This window comes from Mixophyes fleayi, chromosome 6, assembly GCF_038048845.1.
Source record: "Mixophyes fleayi isolate aMixFle1 chromosome 6, aMixFle1.hap1, whole genome shotgun sequence".
Taxonomy (NCBI): domain Eukaryota; kingdom Metazoa; phylum Chordata; class Amphibia; order Anura; family Limnodynastidae; genus Mixophyes; species Mixophyes fleayi.
The window spans coordinates 10,704,572-10,725,140 of NC_134407.1; the positions used below are offsets into that span (position 1 = coordinate 10,704,572).

The following is a 20,569-nucleotide window of genomic DNA, read 5'->3' on the forward strand; positions in this document are numbered from 1 at the left end:
AAGTAATAAATCATATTTATAACACATTAATAAAACAGTAATTGCTGTAGCAGAATCTTCTTTGGCTATTTTGTCCCAGTTATTGCTGTTGATGTTGTAATTGTCAATGATTTGAAGTCACCACAATCCTGCTCAGCACCGGACAGTGGGGAAAACAGAGCATACTACAAACAGGGACATACAAGGTAGACAAAATACATGCAAACATTAAATTAAGTGGTAGGGAGGACCCAGATTATGAGAGAGTTTACAACATTATGCGAAAAGGGCACAGCTGAAACAAGAGGAGTAAGTGTGACTCTTGAAAATTGGGATAGTTGTGAGCAGAGGCGGCACTAGTCAGCTGTGGGCCCCAGGTGCACTGAAGCAGGGAGGAGGGAACCGGGGTCCACAGCTTACTTGTTCCCCATGCAATGGGCCCCATTCTCTCCATGGGTACCAGGGGCCCCCACCGAAAAAAACCCAAAAAAACAAAAAAAAGCATGCGCAAAAAAGCATGCGCAGCAGCTCAGTTTCGGCAGCACAGTACTATACAGCAGCCGTGGCGCTGTCAAAGAAGTGTCCACGGTGGTGATACAATTCAGCACCGCCACGGATGCTTCTTTGACAGCGCCGCGGCTGTTGTATAGTACAGTGCCGTATGTAGGAGCACTTTGTTAGCGGAAGGGAGGGGTTTCTGGAGACCCAGAAACCCCCCCTGCATGCACCACTGGGTACAGTATTGAGTAAGTAGGATGCATACCCACAACCTTGTCTGTCTCTGGGTCTGGCAGTGTGGCTGAGGGAGAATCTGCAGGGGATGTAGTGTCACAGGAGGTATCTAGGTAATTGTCTGTCCAGTTTCTGTAACCTGTAAGAATGTTGAGGATTTTGAATAGATCATGGATAGATCTATCTTGCATTCCAGAGTACAAAGGTAGAGGGGAGGGAGGGTAGTGGAGGGATTTTGATAATACTGTTGGGTTTGGGAGTACTAGGTGGATGGGAAGTTTTTGGGAGGACTAATGTGCGTCAGCAAATAGTGGCGATTGTACGGGGGCCTGGTTTGGGTGAGATATTGCCAGCAGCCATGACAAGGAGCGGGTCAAGAAAGAGGAATTCTGAGAATTATTTGTGGGTTGGGAGGTTTTTTCACCTTGTGTAGGCGAGTGAGTGAAGTCTATGTATGAAACAAAGCAGTTCATGGGTGATGACTAGCGTGGAGGGAATTAGTTAAGGGGAAATAATTAGTGGGGAGGGAGTAATATAATGCTGGAGATAGAAGAGGAGCTTGGAGAGAGGTGAAAGTGATTAGGAGAAAGATAGAAGGTAAGTGCTGTCAGATACAAATTGCAGCCATCAAAGCTGCTTAGTCCTGAGATTGTGAGGGACAAAGCCAACATCGATGGGTTGGAGAATGTTGAATTATGAAAGATGAAGCCAAAATGTATAAGCATGGAAGTTGAACAGGAGTTCAGAGAGAGGTGGTGGCTGATCAGGAAGAGAACTCTACATTTCAGCATGCTGAGACTTGTGGTTCCCCCACAGATGGAAAGGCACAGGATGACTAGCTGTCCACTAGATCATGCCCCCACTACAGAAAAGTCCCATAAAATGATGAGGCCACAAATGCATTAAGACAAATGAGAACAAAATAAATATGTAATTAACACCCTTCGATAGAAATTATTTCTTTTTATTTTCTTACACAGGAATTCCTCAATATATTAGTCTAGCACTTGTTTTGTAGAGACATTATTTCAGAATTGTGCATGATCCATCACTAAAAAATAGCATTTTTTTTAGCCTCTGAACTAATTAGGTTAGGTCCTAGATAGGGTTCTTGAAACAGTGAAAACTGAGGTATATTGGTGAAAAAAAAAAAAGAACTTTATGGAGTATATTTACTAAACTGCGCATTTGAAAAAGTGGAGATGTTGCCTATAGCAACCAATCAGATTCGAGTTGTCATTCTGTAGAATGCACTAACTATATGATAACTAGAATCTGATTGGTTGTTATAGGCAACATCTCCACTTTTTCAAACCCGCAGTTTAGTAAATATACCCCTAAATGTGGATACACACAGGTGGTTATTTGAAACAAGCATTTGGGACACTGTCAGTGGGTGCTGACATCCTGTCTGTTATAGACATCAATGATCCTTATTTACACATTTCACCACAGCTTGAACAGAATATACCATGGGCACAACATAAGTTTCTGGGTGTATCTACACTTAGGGCTTGTGTCATTAAGGAGAGTAAAGCATAAAAAAAGGAGTAACTTTGTACCTGGGCAAAACCATGTTGCATTGCAGGGGGAGGTACATTTCATATTTGAGGACAGATTTATAATTGGGATAGGGCATGTCCTAGATCAATTTTAAATTTCAGTGCAAAAATAAAGTTATCAAGGATGTGTTCTAAAAAAATATCTAGTAATTAGCTTATGTGCAAAATAGTAAACTAATTTGCACCCCTTACATTGTAACATTTACTCCTTTTTTGCCTTACTTTCCTTAATGACTCAGTCCCTTAGTTCTCTCAAAGGTCAATTCCTAAACAGAATTCCAGACCTCTTTGAGAATAGCTTTGTATAATTTGAGTTGCCAACAAGATCAACTCATGTATTTCATATTACATTTAAATTAAGCAAGTTAATTCATGTAAAAAAACAAATTCAACACTTTATGTAAAATTGTTACTGACATTCATACCTACATTTACATTATTTATATAAAGACATCAATACCTGGAGGAGAAAAGAGAAATATATCTAAGATTTTGTTAACATGTTATTATCATTATGTAACACACCTGTGTCTCACTGCTCCCCAAAAGTAAGACATAGAGGTACATATATAGACCCGCTTGCAGCTTTTCACTTTTGAAAAGAAAATTATGAATAACGTTACACCCCATTAGTGACAATATAATGTTATTAGCAATTTTCATTTGCATTATTCCCTTGTGCGGGAGGATTGAAACTTGTAACAATTTTTCAATATTTTGGGATATAGCTGTGGAAGTAGAAAATAGAGGATGTGGAATTAAAACAAGCATTTAAATTAAAGTTGTAGTATATATATTAGCAGTTCTACAAAAAAAAGCATTGGGTCCAGTCTTCTAGGGGTGGAATCTAACTTAAAGATGCCTGGCCCAATGCTAAACAGCCGATGGGGATCAGGGAAATAAAATATTGTGTCCCTTTATATTTAATATTAACTAATAGTGTCTCAAACATTTAATAATAATAATAATAATAATAATAATAATAATAATAATAATCCCCTTATTTTTAATAATGAAAAAATGTGTCTCATTATATTTAATAATAAATAATATTATTACATATTATAATATATTGTTATATTTAATAATAATACATTATAATTAATTAGACATAATTATTGTGTCAAGTTTTTTTTAAAAAAATTTAATAATACCCCCTTTATTTTTTCTGTAGTGATGTGGGATGAATACATGTTGACTAATCTTCTTTTTTGTTCTGACATAATCCAGAGATGCAGAAAAAAACAGAAATGAAGGAGACTGCCCCCGAGGAGCTCCTGTCACTATACCGTAGACGGGCAGCCAATCAAGAACATATAGAAGGACCTAGAGAGCCGGATCCAATGCTGAGCAGTATGGCCTACAAAAGAATGGGATGGAGGGGTGTTTTTTACATTTTATTACTATTTATTACTATTGCGTGGGAAGACACAAGCTGCTTGAGCTATTTCACCTCTTTTTTCCGTCAAGATTTGTGCCCTTTTTTCAGCTGTGTGACAAAGCACACATTAATAAATGTAGTGCTTTGTATTCTTTTAGTTGAAAAAATCGGGACATGGATTTAGAGTGTGGTGCTTTGTAAAACAACGCTTTTCTGGCAGTTTTGCAGCACTTTTAGCTTTAGTAAATCTGGCGGTTTGAAGACCTGCCAAAATAAAATGTTGAAAAAGCGGTTATATAGCAACCCCACTTTGGTAAATTTTCCCCTGGGAGTTTCTTTAAACACTCTTATAGCCATATTCCAAGCTTATATGTAGATAAAACTGTTGCATACAGACATCATACCCACAGTTTGATGGGGGGAGAAACATTAAAAACGCAGGAAAAAGAAAAAGAAATGAAAGGCTTCATACATAACAGTAACGTATGCCCTATGGGTACATTTACACATACTTGCCAACTCTCCCTAAATGTCAGGGAGACTGGCATTCTCCCTGATGCTGAGCCAGTACAAGACGTGGTTGGCTTCGCCATCTGTGGCATGATGACACAGTTCAGAAATTGTGTCCTATGTCCATGATGTCTATGGAGGTGGCCATTTTCAAGGAGACCAAGACTTAATCAAAGACTGACAGGTAAGACAACATGACTTCAGTAATGGAGACAGAAATGTAAAAGACATTTCAGGCTCTAGAGATTATTTAGCTGCTTTTCTTTAACGCATAGTTGCCTACTCTCTCGGAATGTCCGGGCTCCCGGGAGAGCAGGGCAACCTCTTATCACCCCCTCAATAGATAAGTGGTGGGGGGGAGCTTATTGACGCAAATATTGCATTATCTTAGCCAAAATTATGTGAATAATGAAGCCCCGCCCCCGCACGCCCACCTCCCCCGGGATCTCCTTGAAGCCAACAAGGCAAAGTTGGCAAGTATGTATTTACATGATAGTTTTGTCAGAAATGTAAAGTACCAATCAGAGTGTCAGACAAAGAGTAAATGTAGGCGAGTCCTGAGAGTGTACAGAGGACAGAGACATCCAGGGAGGAAGTGACAGTGTATTACAAGAGCACAGCACAGAACAGGTGGGTAAATATAAGGGAATATTTAGCTTACAAAAAGGCTGCAGAGACGTTTGAAAATATTTGTAGCAGCATTAATGAACAATTAAACATATAGCAAATGTTTAGTTATAGTTACAAAAAAAAGCCTTTTACCATTAGCACCTGTGTATCCTTACACCTGGAACCGATGGAAATTGTACGAAAACTGGGTAAAACTTTTTTATCTTTCTTTATTTTTACAACAGTTGGTTTGTGGACGTCTCTCTGGGAAAATGACAGAGTGGCTGAACTTCCTACTGATCCTGGGAACGTTTCTGTGTAAGTTTAGTGCTTGCGTTATTGGCGGAGTACAATTAGCAGACCCCATAAAGTGATCAAATGAAATTAAATGAGGGCCAGTACCTGCTACATTAATCTGTAGTCTACTGTTGAATTTGCAAGAACAATATTACACGTTATAAACATGATTTTGCAGCTATGTAATCACACAGCGGATAAAACAATCTAGAATATACAACTTTATTTTTCTGTTCCCAGATCCAAGTCAAGGGGCGACGATGACACAGAAGACAAAGCTTCTTATGGTTTCTTCCGGGGAAAAAGTTGAGATTCACTGTGAACATGAGGGCACCACAAGCTCTGACAACTTGTACTGGTATCAGCAGAAGCTTGGAAAGGGCTTAAAGTTAATGTCTATATCAATAGCAATGAGTGATCCAACTGAGGAGCCTGAATTTGGAAAATGGAAAATGTCCTTACCGAATAGCAAGGAATTGCTGCTGATAAAAAGCAAAACAGATGCTCAGGACTCCGCTGTGTATTTCTGTGCCACCGCTATACACAGCCACAAAGACCATAACATCAGCTAGCATAAAACCTGCAGCTTATTTAACTAAGACCTGTAGAGCTGCCAAAACCTACCAGCAGGGGGAGCGTGTAGTAGCAAATATATAAATCAATGAGGTTTCCAAACAAGAGTGTCTCTAGTCATCCATCGGGTAACATGTATTTGCAAATAAAGACATTAAACAATGAGGAATTATGATGATACTTTAAGTAGCAATATAAGAAAATAATGCACAGTCTATGTGCACTAATCACAATCTTAACTTAACAACAGAGAAATAGAAGAAAAGTTTTGAATATGAAATACATATTTTTTCTGGTCTGGGTACTTTTTAGATATTTGGGAGGAAATACAGTGACTGTCCAAGTCTCAGCTATGTAATTCTGAGCAAATATTCTGTGTACAATGCATTCCTGTATATAATCTGTTAATTAGGGGCAGCACGTTGGCTTAGTGGTTAGCACTTCTGCCTCACAGCACTGAGGTCATGAGTTCAATTCCCGACCATGGCCTTATCTGTGCGGAGTTTGTATGTTCTCCCCGTGTTTGCGTGGGTTTCCTCCGGGTGCTCAGGTTTCCTCCCACACTCCAAAAACATACTGGTAGGTTAATTGGCTGCTATCATAAATTGACCCTAGTCTCTCTCTCTCTCTCTCTGTTTGTGTATATTAGGGAATTTAGACTGTAAGCTCCAATGGGGCAGGGACTGATGTGAGTGAGTTCTCTGTACAGCGCTGCTGAATCAGTGGCACTATATAAATAAATGATGATGATGATGATGGATTAGCAGGTGTCTGGTCTTCGTATAATTACATTTAGTTTAATAATGTATTGTGTAATGTATTATGGATCGTTGCTGTATGTGTATTACATATATATAAAAGTTAATAATAATAATACAGCCACAAAGTGTAAATACAGCTATGATATCATACAGGGACCCCAGTAATTTCCAGATCCCCTAGATTTTCTGCAAGGAAAACACACCAACAGATATTTGTGATACAGCATCATGCAGCGGTCACTTTCCTCTTGTCTACACATCTGTTCTGGCTCATGAGGCTTTTCTTGGAGGACAGCAGTCTGGTGGGTGATAATAAAGAATAAATATTGCTATGGGAACAATACACCCTAATTACACTCCTGACCTAACCAGAATGCCCTGACCATAGTACAGTTGTATTACATGGTATACACTAATTTTGATATATTAATACTAATATACAACATAAAGCTTTAAAAACAAATCTTCATAATCTGGAACTAAGTATACTTAGAATACTATCTGTAAGACACAATCTGTTGGATAGTTTGAGAATAGGGAAAAAGCACAAAATATTAATGAGTGAACAGGAAGGAAATTAAAACCACTATAACTGTAAATATACAATTCAGGAACCCAATCTGAGGATGTCTAGAGATGTTGTGAGGTTTCCGAGAGTCACATACACCAATGAAAAAGAGACAGGGCGAGAGAAAGACAGAGAGAGAGACAGAGAGATACAGAGAGAGAGAGACAAAGAGAGAGACAGAGAGAGAGACAAAGAGAGAGAGACAGAGAGATACAGAGAGAGAGAGACAAAGAGAGAGACAGAGACAGAGAGAGAGACAAAGAGAGAGAGACAGAGAGAGACAAAGAGAGAGAGAGAGACAAAGAGAGAGAGAGAGAGAGAGAGACAAAGAGACAGAGAGAGAGAGAACCATAGAGGCACTTCGAGAATTAAACTTGATTCGTATTTAAGTGATTATACAATTACTATATAATTGATTTATGAAAAAACAAGCAAGAGACAAAAAGATGATGATGTTGATGATGATGAAGAAAGACTGAGTATATATATATATACAGGTACGGTTTTGGTAAATCACTTCCTGAGAGTATGTTATTGACCTTGGTGTAAGACCTTATGACACAATAATCACGTGTCATGTGTGTTTTCTTTCAGGAACATGGGACATCATGATCTGCAGGGTGAAACATGGATACGTCTCTCATTAATTCTGGTTCTGCTTTTTCTAACATGTGAGCATGAGATCAATGTGTAAGAGGGACACTGTTATGTGTGGATCAGGGTTACACTATCATAACATCAGTAACTGGGATTAGATCTTCTGAAGAATTTATATGATATAATTTTATCAGAAAGACTGATGAGAGATGTGAACAGCACTTGGTCATTGCAATTATGTGTCAAGTAGATGATTCTAGTTCTAGATAACGCCTTTGTCGGGAGACTTGGTTTATTAAGAGGGGTTTCCACTAATAATACATTTCTAGTAAATCCACTCACTTCCATATTTTATTCAGTGAGTGGTGATCCCTCCCTTATGATCCCATTCTCCGTAGTTATCAGGATCCTGACACTCACCTATACTGGGACACCTGCGGTGACCTTTTGTTCTGCTTGGCTCTTTCCATAGCAGGAGAGAACTGACACAGAGGTGTTAATGAAATCTGGATGCTGATTGGAAGCCACCCTTAAATCAACATCTGTCTTTTATTTATTTATCTGCTGTTTTGTATTTCTCCTGCTAGGGAGAGAGCGGAGAAAACAGAAGAGAGGTCACGGTATATGTGGACCCAGACCCCACCAAATAATATTATGGGGAAGGGGTTTTCTAAAAGTTTAGTTAAAGTGGAAACTCATTTGTGCTGTTCATCCCACCCCTGTCTGTTTCCTGCAGGTCAGTGCCAGGGAGTGAAGGTGAATCAGAAAAAGAGGCTGCAAATAGTGTCCCATGGAGGCTCAGTAACTCTTCAGTGTGAAAGTGATGACCCAGCTTACTACTTCTTGTACTGGTACCAGCAGAGAGCAGGTTGGGGGCTGCAACAAATGCTGTATTCAACAGGCGCTGACCAGGTTGATTTGGAAGAAAAATTCAAGGACTGGACATTCAAGAGACCTGATGTTCTCAATTCAACACTCAGCTTTTTACAAGCAAAGATCCAGCAATCCGCTGTGTATTTCTGTGCAGTCGGTAAACCCAGCTACAGAGTGAGGCAGCTACCATCACAAAACCTGCAGATAAGGACTCTCAGATTGACAGTTACACAACAGAGTGCAAGAGTTCAGAGAGTCCAGTAGGGGGAGCAGTTTTCAAATTGCTTTATTATTATAATAAAAATAATGTAGATGTCAGCCCAACAAATGATAAATACCTCCATAAAACTATTCTTTAGAAGACCATTTCTATACAGTAATCATAAAACGCCTTTAATACTTTAAGACACATTACTTACAGATTTTTTCAAAATAATAATCATGCAATCACAATTTATTTAGATTTTAGTATTTTCTGTTTGTTATTTTCAAATAAAGGAATCATTTGTTTTGATATATTTTCATGATTGCAGAGAAGAAGGTAAGAAGAAAAAGGGGCAGCACGGTCGGTACCATCCTAATGGCGGCCCTGCATACATGCAATATAAGAACTGATAACTGGAACTACATGTAGCATAGAACAAAAGAAGTGGCAGTGTGCATATGGTGAACGTGAAAAAATAGGAGTGGAAACATCCACAGACAAATCTCCCAGAAATTAAAGACAGTTGTTAGCGGAGAGGTTTATACTTGAAGGCAACAATCACAAATGTAGTGTACAATTCTACTGTATTCTCTGGTATTGTGAGGGTTACTTTGTTACAAAGCTTTCTGCAGCCTTTATCAGCTGAGAAAGAATAAAGGAATTTGAGCAGGGACCTTATTGTGCAGATGTGCTCTGTGTATGTGGTAACTTCATGTAATTCTGCCAAAACCTCAATGTGGGAGGAGACAAAAAGTTTCAAATACTCTCGTACCAGGGAAACAAGTCACAGACCTCTTACAGGTACAAGTCAAATATATCCCGAGCAGCGGTCAAACAATAATACTTATAATGGTTTACTTAGATTTTTGAGACGTCGCTTTTTCTGTCGTGAAAATATCAAAGATTTTCTGAATTGTTTTGTTGTCTTTGAGGGCTGAATATTTGGAGAGAGAAATGGCAAAACACTGGCTGCTACTTCTGGCTCTGCATCTTATACCATGTAAGGCTGAATTATAGGACCACTGGAATTAAAGGGGTGTTAGAGAGTTACACTTAGACATGAGCTTTTATCTAAGGCTCCATCAATGTAACTGGTTTGAAGAGGAGCGATAGTTACAGGTGAAACCAGCCTGAAACTTTCTTACTGTCAATTTTTTATAGACATTCATTTTTAGTTACCCCAGTGTGTAATCAACATTCCCCTGAATTATATATTTGTACTAAGAGATATATACAATCTAAAGCTTACACATTATAGTTACATTTATCAATGTTACTTTTATGACTCCTACAGGTTTGTCTCAAGTGGTGGAAGTATCTCAAGACCAGAAAATCTTAATAGTGGAGTCTGGGAAACCTGTGGATCTCCGCTGCAGACATCATGAGAACAGCTATTTTGCTATGTACTGGTACCAGCAGAGACCACAGCAGGGGCTGAAGCTTATGGTGTACTCTCCAGCTGCCAACGACGGCAATATGGAAGAGGGATTCAACTCCTGGACTCTAAACAGACCCCACATTTTGAATTCTACATTGAGTCTGTCACAAGTAAAGGTCCAGGATTCCGCAGTGTATTTCTGTGCAGTCGGTAGACACAGTTACATATGGCAGTGCAGCTGTGAGCACAAAACTGAAACGCACTGAGACAGGCAGTTACAGAAACAACATCGCAATTATAATTTATAACTGTAGGAGGCGCTGTTTCATTACAGTATCTTTTGCTCAACTTTTCTTTTAAATGTATAACAGAATATGCCGTAAGTCTGCTGCGCTTGTCTACACATTGCAGGATACGTCAAATACGGTGTGGATTATAAATTCGCAAAAGAATGCACAGGAAAAAAACAACAAAAAAACTGTTTTACATGTTACATGTTAATGATATAGTCATTACTGTACACAGCAAAAAAAAAAAAAAGTGTTTTTTTTTTCTTTCACGAAATTCATTTATTAGGATGTTGTTAATGTCTATTGAACATAACGTATATTTTTAAAGTTGTTTTTGATTGCAAACACATGTAATAGCATGCATACAAGACTGTCATCACCACTGACTAGAGGGTAAATGTATCAAGGTCCGATTTTGCAATTCCAGCGATTTTCTCGGGAGAGTTGAAACTCGCAGATGTATGAAGCTGAGATTTCATGTTAAATCGCCAGAGATGTATCTGTCAAAATCGCTGTTTCCAAAATCGATAAGGGTCAAACTCCCGACTTTTTGCCACTCTGGCTATACAAGTCTCAAATGTATGAAGCTGCGAGTAAGCAAACTCTCCTGAGTTTGCTTCAAAACACGCCAGATACAACACGCTGCTTGCTAGCAGCATGATTAGTAAACACATCACTGTCCTGTCATACAGCCGAAGGTCCCGGCAGCTGTCAAAACTGTAAAAAATAGATAAAAGTAAAAAAAAAAAAGAAAGCGTGGGGTCCCCCTTTCCTACCACTATTAACCCTAGTGCTGCCAGTCTACTGCTGGTTTCCTTAAAAATAGGGGAAACATTTTGCGTGGGGTTCCCCCGATTTTCACGGAACCAGCAGTAGACTGGCAGAACTAGGGTTAATAGTCAATAGACGGGGGCCCCCCCACTTTTTTTTTTCAACTTTGATCTATTTTTTACAGTTTTGACAGCTGCTGGAGCTCCGGCTGTAGGAGCTTCGGCTGTAAGACAGGACAGTGTAACAGTGATGGGTTTATAGAACACGCTGATACAGCACAGGAGAGTTGGCTAAACACGGGAGTGTTTTACATCGCAGCAAAGCGCCAGAGATGACCAGCGATTTTGAAGATCAGAGTAAAAATCGCAGCTTGATACATTTGATGAGTTTTGGACTAACACCCGTGATTTGCCTCAATTTTAACATGCTGAAAAAATCGGACCTTGATACATTTACCCCTAGGACTTAGACTAGCACTGTAGCTGGAGCTAGAGATACGGCAGAAGAACTGCTTCTTACACTTGAGCTTGCCGCGCCCTTACTGTTGATTGACTACTGATAAACTCCCCTTTCCCGGCCTGTTCACTCCCCGAAATTCTAGGCTGTGATAAATGTCCCTTGGGCTTGCTGAGGTAGCGGACAGGGCTGCACTTACTGGCATATGGTCTGGTTCTGGGTATATGCAGAATAATTTTGCCAAAGATATGCTTAAAATCGGCAGATACGTGCAATGATGAATAAGGCCCAAGACATCTGCTATGTATAGGAACAATGTTCTCAAACACCACAATTTTATCGTAAACATTTCCTCTTTTATGCAATACAACTTGTATTTAACTTACCTTTTACTTTAAGTCAGAATCTTAGAAATTATAGTATCAAATATCAACCATACTTGCCCACTCTCTCAGAATGTCTAGGAGACTCTCCAAGTTCTGGGGTAGGTCTCCTGGACTTCTGGGAGAGTAGGTAATTCTCCCGCATCTGGGACAGGGGCTTCAATGACGTGGTTTTGGCCCTGCGTCCCGATGATGGAATGACACAATCATTTAATTTGCGCTTAGGGGACGAGGCATAACTGAGACCATTCTCAGCCCCCTCCTCACTTGCAATTCAACTCCCCTCTGGGATCTCTTTGCAAATGCTTTTGTGAATGAAGAAATCATCCTCAGCATCATCACCATTTATTTATATAACCACCACTAATTCTGCAGCGCTGTACAGAGAACTGACATCAGTTTCTGCCCCATTGTAGCTTACAATCTAAATCCTCTAACACACACACACACACACAGACAGAGCAAGAGATACTAAGGACAATTTAATAGCAGCCAATTAACCTACCAGTATGTTTTTGGAGTGTGGAAGGAAACCGGAGCACCTGGAGGAAACCCACGCAAACACGGGGAGAACATACAAACTCCACACAAATAAGGCCATGATCAGGAATCGAACTCATGACCTCAGTGCTGTGAGACAGAAGTGCTAACCACTAAGCCACCGTGCTGCCGTAAGAAAGGAGCTGGATAGATTTACAAGGGTGCACGCCCTGATGTGGGAGGGAACAGGAAACAAACATGTGGTACAAGGAACAGCAATCACAAATACATGGGGTGAGTGGCAGCAGTTAACAATGGCAAGAGAGATGCATTATAGTTACAGTTCATAGAAAAGAGAAAAGGGAGAAGAATCCAGGTTTGATCATATCAATTCCTTAAGTATTTTACTACAATTAGTTACATTCATTGTCTAAGGTTTGAATATCAATGAAGGGAATTTAAAATATCTTTGTAAGTCAATATCTCATGTAAATTGTTGTTATTTTGTTTCAGAGAATTTAAAGAATGCGTCATATGGTTAAACATCTCCTGTTACTTCTGAGTCTGCACTGTCTCCCAGGTAAGTTGGATAAGACGGAGAGATGAGATTTCAGTGGGTACAGCAAGAACATCATTTAACTCTGTGCAAGTTCACGTGAGTTTTGTTGGGGTGCTGCAGATGAGACGCACTTGTAGGATACTTGGCTGACGACTAAATTGGTCCTGGTTTGATTTTGTGCTGTTTAATAGGCTGTTTAAAACTGTAATCTTCACTGACACAGACCTGACGTGTCTGAATACATTTCTCTGTACAGACCCGTGGAATATGTTGGGATGATATAAATAGTAAATGGTATATTTCAAAGATGCTATAGTGACCACAGGGAGTTTAATGGAGATTATAATCAGGGGAGGGCTGGCAAATTATTTTTTAAAAGGTAAAAAAATTTAGGTGGCCCAATGACCTAGCCCAAGATAGTCCACTATGAGAAATCGGCCCGAGGGCCAAATGCCTCCTTTCCCCCCAGCCCAGCCAGTCCCTGAATATAATGATCTGACCGCTCTGGACATATAGATATTCTTGTTAAAGCAAAACACCACAAAATGCCAATACCTTATATATATCTTTTCTCATTTTCTGCATTGAAGAGACCTGTAAAATAGTAAAAGTTGAAATGGATATATATATATATATATATATATATATATGATGCAAATTACATTTCTTACTAAATAACAGTCTTTGGCTCTTGCTGTTTATTTCAGGTTTGTTTCAAAAGGTGCAGGTGACTCAGAGCCAGAAGCTCTTAATAGTCAGCCCCGGGCAACCTGCGGAACTTTATTGTGAGCATAATAATCGTGACAACTATGTTATGCTTTGGTATCAACAAAAAGCAGGACAGGGTCTGCAGCTGATGGTGTATTCCCCAGATGAAACAAATGCTGAGATTGAACCAGGATTCAAGAACTGGACATTCCAGAGAACTCACCTTCTGAATTCTACACTGAGTCTGAAACAAGTAGAAACTAAAGATTCCGCTGTGTATTTCTGTGCAGTCAGTAGACACAGCCGCAGACAGTAAGGCAGCTGCCAGCACAAAACCAGCTCATAAGCTCTGCACAGAGGGACAGTAACACAGATCCCAGACAGACCTGCAGGGGGAGCTCTTCACCACATCACAAAAATACTTAGTCCATCAGTTGATGCCGTTTCATAACTTTATTGTTACTTAAATGTATTTATTGAAAACCACATAAGCTATTCTGTATCACTATGGCAAAATATTGAAATAGTACATTTCAGGCAATAAAAATCGAGAAAGTAAAAGTGTTTCAAGAGATTATTAAACAAATCTACATAATTAGGTTTTGAGTGTATTGACATCACATGCACAGCAAATATCCATGTTACTAAATATGCTAATAAATGTTCTTATAAAGACATAAAATCAATATTAGAATAAGGTATGTGGGGAAATAATTTGGGTTGGGGAAATATGGACAGTTTGCCCTATTTAACAGATCAACTCTTAGGGCTAGATTTACAAAGCTGCGGGTTTGCAAAAGTGGGGATGTTGCCTATAGCAACCAATCAGATTCTCGCTGTCATTTTGTAGAAAGTACTAAATAAATGAAAGCTAGAATCTGATTGGTTGCTATAGCCAACATCCCCACTTATTCAAACCCGCAGGTTAGTGAATCTAGCCCTTAGTACAAACATTTGTTGTTTCTTTCAGAAGTGTTTTGGCCAAGACGAATGCATATATTGCTGTAAATGAATTGTTCGGGATGAATAATGACACTTACAAGTGGTCAGTGTGATGTGCAATCTTATTAGTGAAGACAAGACATGACTATTGTAATTATCTGTTTAACTTTAAAATATATAACTGTTAAATGTTTCTATTAGTGTACAAAAATCCCTAATTGCTGCTAATAATACATATTTTTAAGCTACGTTGTATTATGTTATTAACATATTTATACAACATTTAATACCAATTTGGTAACTTTAAAACTTTCAAACAGTTAAAACTTTGTGAAACTCATCTAAGTTTTCTTTATTTCATAGGTACAGTGGTCCTGTGATTCATCTGTTCAGTTCTGTGTGACACCTACAGGGACATAGATGTCACAAGATATTTTCTTTTCTGACATATCAATGTTTAAATATTGTATCATTTAATCATTTAATAAACGTTTGTTTAAAAATTAATGTGAATCCCAGATAAATTGTTTTTGTTTGCAATTGCAGAACAGCTTCCAAATAATTCTATTTAAATATCATCAGTTTATATTAAGAGTTTTTACCTTTTGATGATAAATCGTGGTGAGACATCCGCCCTGGTAGCGTGATATGAACGCAGTAAATGTTTGAAATCGCTGCATTAGCTACGTTTACGTCAAAACTTCATCCCTGTCTTCTTATGGTTATTTAGTTTTGTTAATGGATGAGGAGGCCACACTTGGGTCAATCCTCCTTGTTGAAAGATTGGGCTATTTGCTTGTGTGTGTGGGTAGCATTACATTAGTTATTGCATGAGTACTAACAGGCAGATCTTCCCTGTAGTTTTCAGCTCATGGAAGATTCTGTTGATTTCATGGGATTATTGCAGAAGCATTAAATGATAAAACTACACCCAAAACTAAAAATGTTAAAGCAGTTTTATGAGATATAAAAAATATATAATTTTCCAAGATGGGTCATATGGTCACACGCTGCTATCCAATCTTTTCCTTCAGCTCAGCCCGTTTGAACTAGGGATGGTCATTGGCGTACTCCAAACAGACTAAGGGCAAGATTTACTAAACTGCGGGTTTAAAAAAGTGAGATGTTGTTTATAGCAACCAATCAGATTCTAGCTGTCATTTATTTAGTGCATTCTACAAAATGCACTAAATCTAGAATCTGATTGGTTGCTATAGGCAACATCTCCACTTTTTCAAACCCGCAGTTTAGTAAATATATCCCCAAGTGTAAGAGGTTTGGGGATGTTACAAACAGAGCCACCATATTAAGCTGATTATCTGATATTTGTGTCTGCTTAGCTTGGTGCCTGCCTGTCACTGACATACATATAGGATCGTTAGCAAGGGATTAATCATTTTTTTTAAGTAGAGTAGAGAAACAATAGTGATTTGTTAGAAGGTGATATGTTTCTTACAGTTGACAGATTGGTACAATTATTAAGTCCTGAATGAGAGATAGAATGAATGTAAAACATTATTGTTAGGAAATTTCTGTGGTCCTGTTCATTTGTAAACAAACAACAAACAAACAAACAAACAAACAAACAAACACCCACTTGTGTTACAAGACACATTTTGAATGTGTTCCATAATGGAATTTTGTACCATTCAGTAAACTCAAATAACTAGACAAGTATGAGATGGAATACAATGTAGCAACATTTTCTAGATACAAATACAATGTAGCAGAGTATGGTGCTGGGAACTGTGCACCACAACCCAAAAGGGGTGTGGCCTCTCAGAAAGTGGGTGTGACTTTACAAGAATTTGGGCTTATCTGGTTGGGGGGGAATAATTTTGTCACAATTTACTGAGGCTTGAATTCGCAGCTCAGGATATTTAACTTAATTGCCTAATGATGTGTCTATTTGGATTACTAAACCTAATTCCATTTGTATATATGTGAAGAAATAGGTTGGAAGAGAAAAATAAATATTAAAACAAGTAAAAGGGCTACATTGCAGAAGATGGAACTAAAGGTTCAGAATGGTGCAAGCTTGGAAAAAATAAATAAGCGTTGCCCTCCAGGCAGGAGTATAGCAGGACACAAATTAAATTTTTCAGTGACAGAATGAAAATTAATTAAAGATTGCCACATTAATCTAGATTATCAATTGGAATACATTGTAACACCCTGAAGGGTACAGCTGTTGTTGAGATTCATATTATGGTCTGTGACCCTCCATTGTAGGGAAGAAGTAACTATAGATGTGATTTTAATTTATTGTACTAGAATATAATTTCCACTCAGCAGAGAAGTCAGCAGACTCGTGTGTGCTAGTGGGCTGACAAAAGCAGACAAGGCTATGTAAATAGAGACGTTGCCAAGGGAAATGCTGCCAGGCACAGTCCAGAGATTGGCATACCTCCCAACATCATCATCACCATTTATTTATATAGCGCCACTGATTCCGCAGCGCTGTACAAAGAACTCACTCACATCAGTCCCTGCCCCATTGGAGCTTACAGTCTAAATTCCCAAACACACACACACACACACACACACACACACACACACACACACACACACACACACACACACACACACACACAGACAAACAGAGAGAGAGAGAGACTAGGATCTATTTTGATAGCAGCCTATTAACCTACTAGTATGTTTTTGGAGTGTGGGAGGTAACTGGAGCACCAGGAGGAAACCCACGCAAACAAAATTTGGATCGTCGGCATCAGGATGGGAGCGTGACCACGTCACGATGGGGCGTGGTCACACGCCGAGCATTTTTCTAGCACCTTTGAACTGCTGGGCTGCCCCATTCTCTCCTCCCCTCCCTCGAAACACCTTCAATGCCGTGCACAGGACCTACTCACTGCTGCTCTACTAATTGTGGTTCCCAATTTTCAATTTTTTTCCAAAAAAAGGCATCCAATCAATTTTTAAGTTTTAATTCAATTAGTGAATTTTAGCCCTGATGTAAGATATTCCACAGTTCTAACCTCTATTCATAATCTAACATTCCCTTTTCTAAGACGGTTGCCCGTCTCTTAACACTTTCAAGCTATGTCCTTCGCTCCATGTGGTGCCACAAAATATAAACATGACAATGTGTATGCAGAAAAATATCACATATAAAGATTTACAATATGTCAATTAAGAGAAATTGTGGTTCATCAGTATTAAAATTAAAGATATTTCAAGGGACTTTAAAACCTTCAACAGTTCATGGATATTAGGGACATCTGCGGTTGTATTGCTGGTAATATCCGTTACATAAGTATTGAAATGACTGAAGCTACTTCTTGTGCGAATGAGGAAACAGGAGGGAAGTGAACATCCGGTGAGTGTAGATAACTCTACTCTGTGATGTAAACAAGAGACCACAAAACAGATATAACGACTTGGAGAGCAGTAGACACATGCATTGAAGAATCAGAGAGAACAGGGACATTGTATGTTCATTGAGAGGTAAACTCAGACTCAGAAAGTATGTGAGTTATTATGATTTGTAACACATGAAATATATCTTATATATAATGTTTGCTTGATAAATAATACACATTGCTTCTTATTTTTTAAGGACTCTGCCCGTCATTGAGATGACAAGACACCTGCTGCTGCTTATCGGTGTGAGCTGGTTAATATGTAAGTCTGTACTTGGGGCTCCCATGGCCCTTTAATTTACCAGGACAGACCTGTTATCTGCCATTGTAATCACTTACACCGTATTGCATATGTGATGTTATCGTGTCAAAAAAGACATAAGTATTATATGAGTGATACCTTTATTGGCTAACTAAAATAAATTTGTATATTTGTTAGCTTTCAGAGCACAGGGGCCCCTTCTAAAAGCTAGCAAATATAAAAAAATATTTTGGTTAGCCAATAAAGGTATCACTTCTATAATATTTTTGTCTTTTTTGACATGAAAGTATTTAACATCACGTAGATTTTTCTGGTTGACACGTTACTGCAATAATTAAAAAAAAAAAATGTTTTGCTACACGTTGTATTGCATACATTCGTTTAAATAAGGCTGGGTGCACATTACAGACAATTTCTCCCCATGCGATATATGATTTTACAAACGACGGGAAAAAAAAATAGTCCAGATAAGCAGCCGATTCCTGTGTACACACTAAACCTATTTTCCAAGGTTTACCGTCAGATCTGTGCTCTTCATCTGTCATAACCATCAGCTGAAAAGACTGTGACACCGCACCCTCCATAGAGATCTATGGACACTGCCGGCCCTGAGTGCTTACACACTGCACCCTCCATATAGATCTATGGACACTGCCGGCCCTGAGTGCTTACACACTGCACCCTCCATATAGATCTATGGACACTGCCGGCCCTGAGTGCTTACACACTGCACCCTCCATATAGATCTATGGACACTGCCGGCCCTGAGTGCTTACACACTGCACCCTCCATAGAGATCTATGGACACTGCCGGCCCTGAGTGCTTACACACTGCACCCTCCATAGAGATCTATGGACACTGCCGGCCCTGAGTGCTTACACACTGCACCCTCCATAGAGATCTATGGACACTGCCGGCCCTGAGTGCTTACACACTGCACCCTCCATAGAGATCTATGGACACTGCCGGCCCTGAGTGCTTACACACTGCACCCTCCATATAGATCTATGGACACTGCCGGCCCTGAGTGCGTACACACTGCAGCACCCTCCATAGAGATCTATGGACACTGCCGGCCCTGAGTGCGTACACACTGCAGCACCCTCCATAGAGATCTATGGACACTGCCGACCCTGGGTGCTTACACACTGCACACTCCATAGAGATCTATGGACACTGCCGGACCTGAGTGCTTACACACTGCAGGATTGGAACGTTCCACCGCTGTTCGAGATTTCTAGTTCAGTTTTAAAATAAAATAAAATAATACAATGTGCATTGGGACGATAATCGTTCAACATTGGAGCGTACACACTAACGAGATAATGGTCGCTTCTCGTGTGATTGGCCCGATAATGTGCTGAAAACACTGAAGTGTGTACCCAGCCTTAGACTACTGCTACTATTAACTAAAGGGATATATAAATATAAAATGTTTACTCCACTGTCCACCAAAATAGAATCCTAAAGTTGCAAACTTCACAACACATTGATGTCCAAGGTGTGTGGCTAGGGGGGGGGGGGGGGGGGGGTTGGGTGCTAATAACTGGATTAGTTTGTTGATTTACATTGACTACTTTAAAAGTCAATATAGCAAGAAAAGAACATCTGTCCAACCAGCTCCAACACCTGTTCACATTATCTTATTATATGTATTTCAGACGTCACCCAGAGCCTCAAGGTTACTCAGGAACAGGTGTTTTTAACATCCAAGGTAAACTCTACAATAGCACTGACCTGTAAACACGATAACAAGGATTACTTGTATGTTTACTGGTACCAGCAGAAGCTGGGAGAGGCTCTGAAGCTCATGGTCTTATCAATAAATGTCAATGAGGAAGAAATGGAGCCAGCGTTTAAACCAGGATGGAAACTGAAGAGATCTGAAGTGCTGAGCTCCACGCTGACAGTAACATCAGCCCAGGTTCAGGACACGGCTGTATATTTCTGTGCAGTGAGCACACAGTGCTGGAAGTCGGAGCAGCGATAACCTCAAAACCTACACCCAGCCCCGCTCAGACACTGAGGATGGGGGAGATGGGGGCACCAGACTGCACACTGCACCTGCAACAATTCTGTTTCTTGTACAATCAGATTAGTCTTCTAATTGCACCATACATCATTTTATTGTCACTAAAAATCACCAGTATCTCTTATACAGTGTAGTTTGTGGATCATTTACATTATAGACCCTTTGTATTTATTATGTTTATTGCACTAGGAAAAAGATATCAAAATAACTTGTTTTTTCATATGTACAATTTAGGAAGAGAAGACAGAAGAGGCTGGAAAAATTATGTTCACGTAATTGA

General features: G+C 39.3%; 1 protein-coding gene and 1 gene segment (V, D, J or C); both read left to right on the forward strand.

Annotated features, from left to right (window-relative positions):
- LOC142160594 (uncharacterized) overlaps positions 1–20,569 on the forward strand; it is a 326,893-nt gene that overhangs the window by 78,599 nt on the left and 227,725 nt on the right. The gene's annotated exons all lie outside the window — the stretch shown is intronic.
- LOC142160770 (M1-specific T cell receptor beta chain-like) overlaps positions 12,706–20,569 on the forward strand; it is a 298,946-nt gene continuing 291,082 nt past the window's right edge. The window contains 3 exon segments of the C gene segment in view: positions 12,706–12,781; positions 12,919–12,985; positions 13,672–13,961. Of these exon segments, the coding sequence occupies positions 12,931–12,985; positions 13,672–13,961 (345 nt within the window).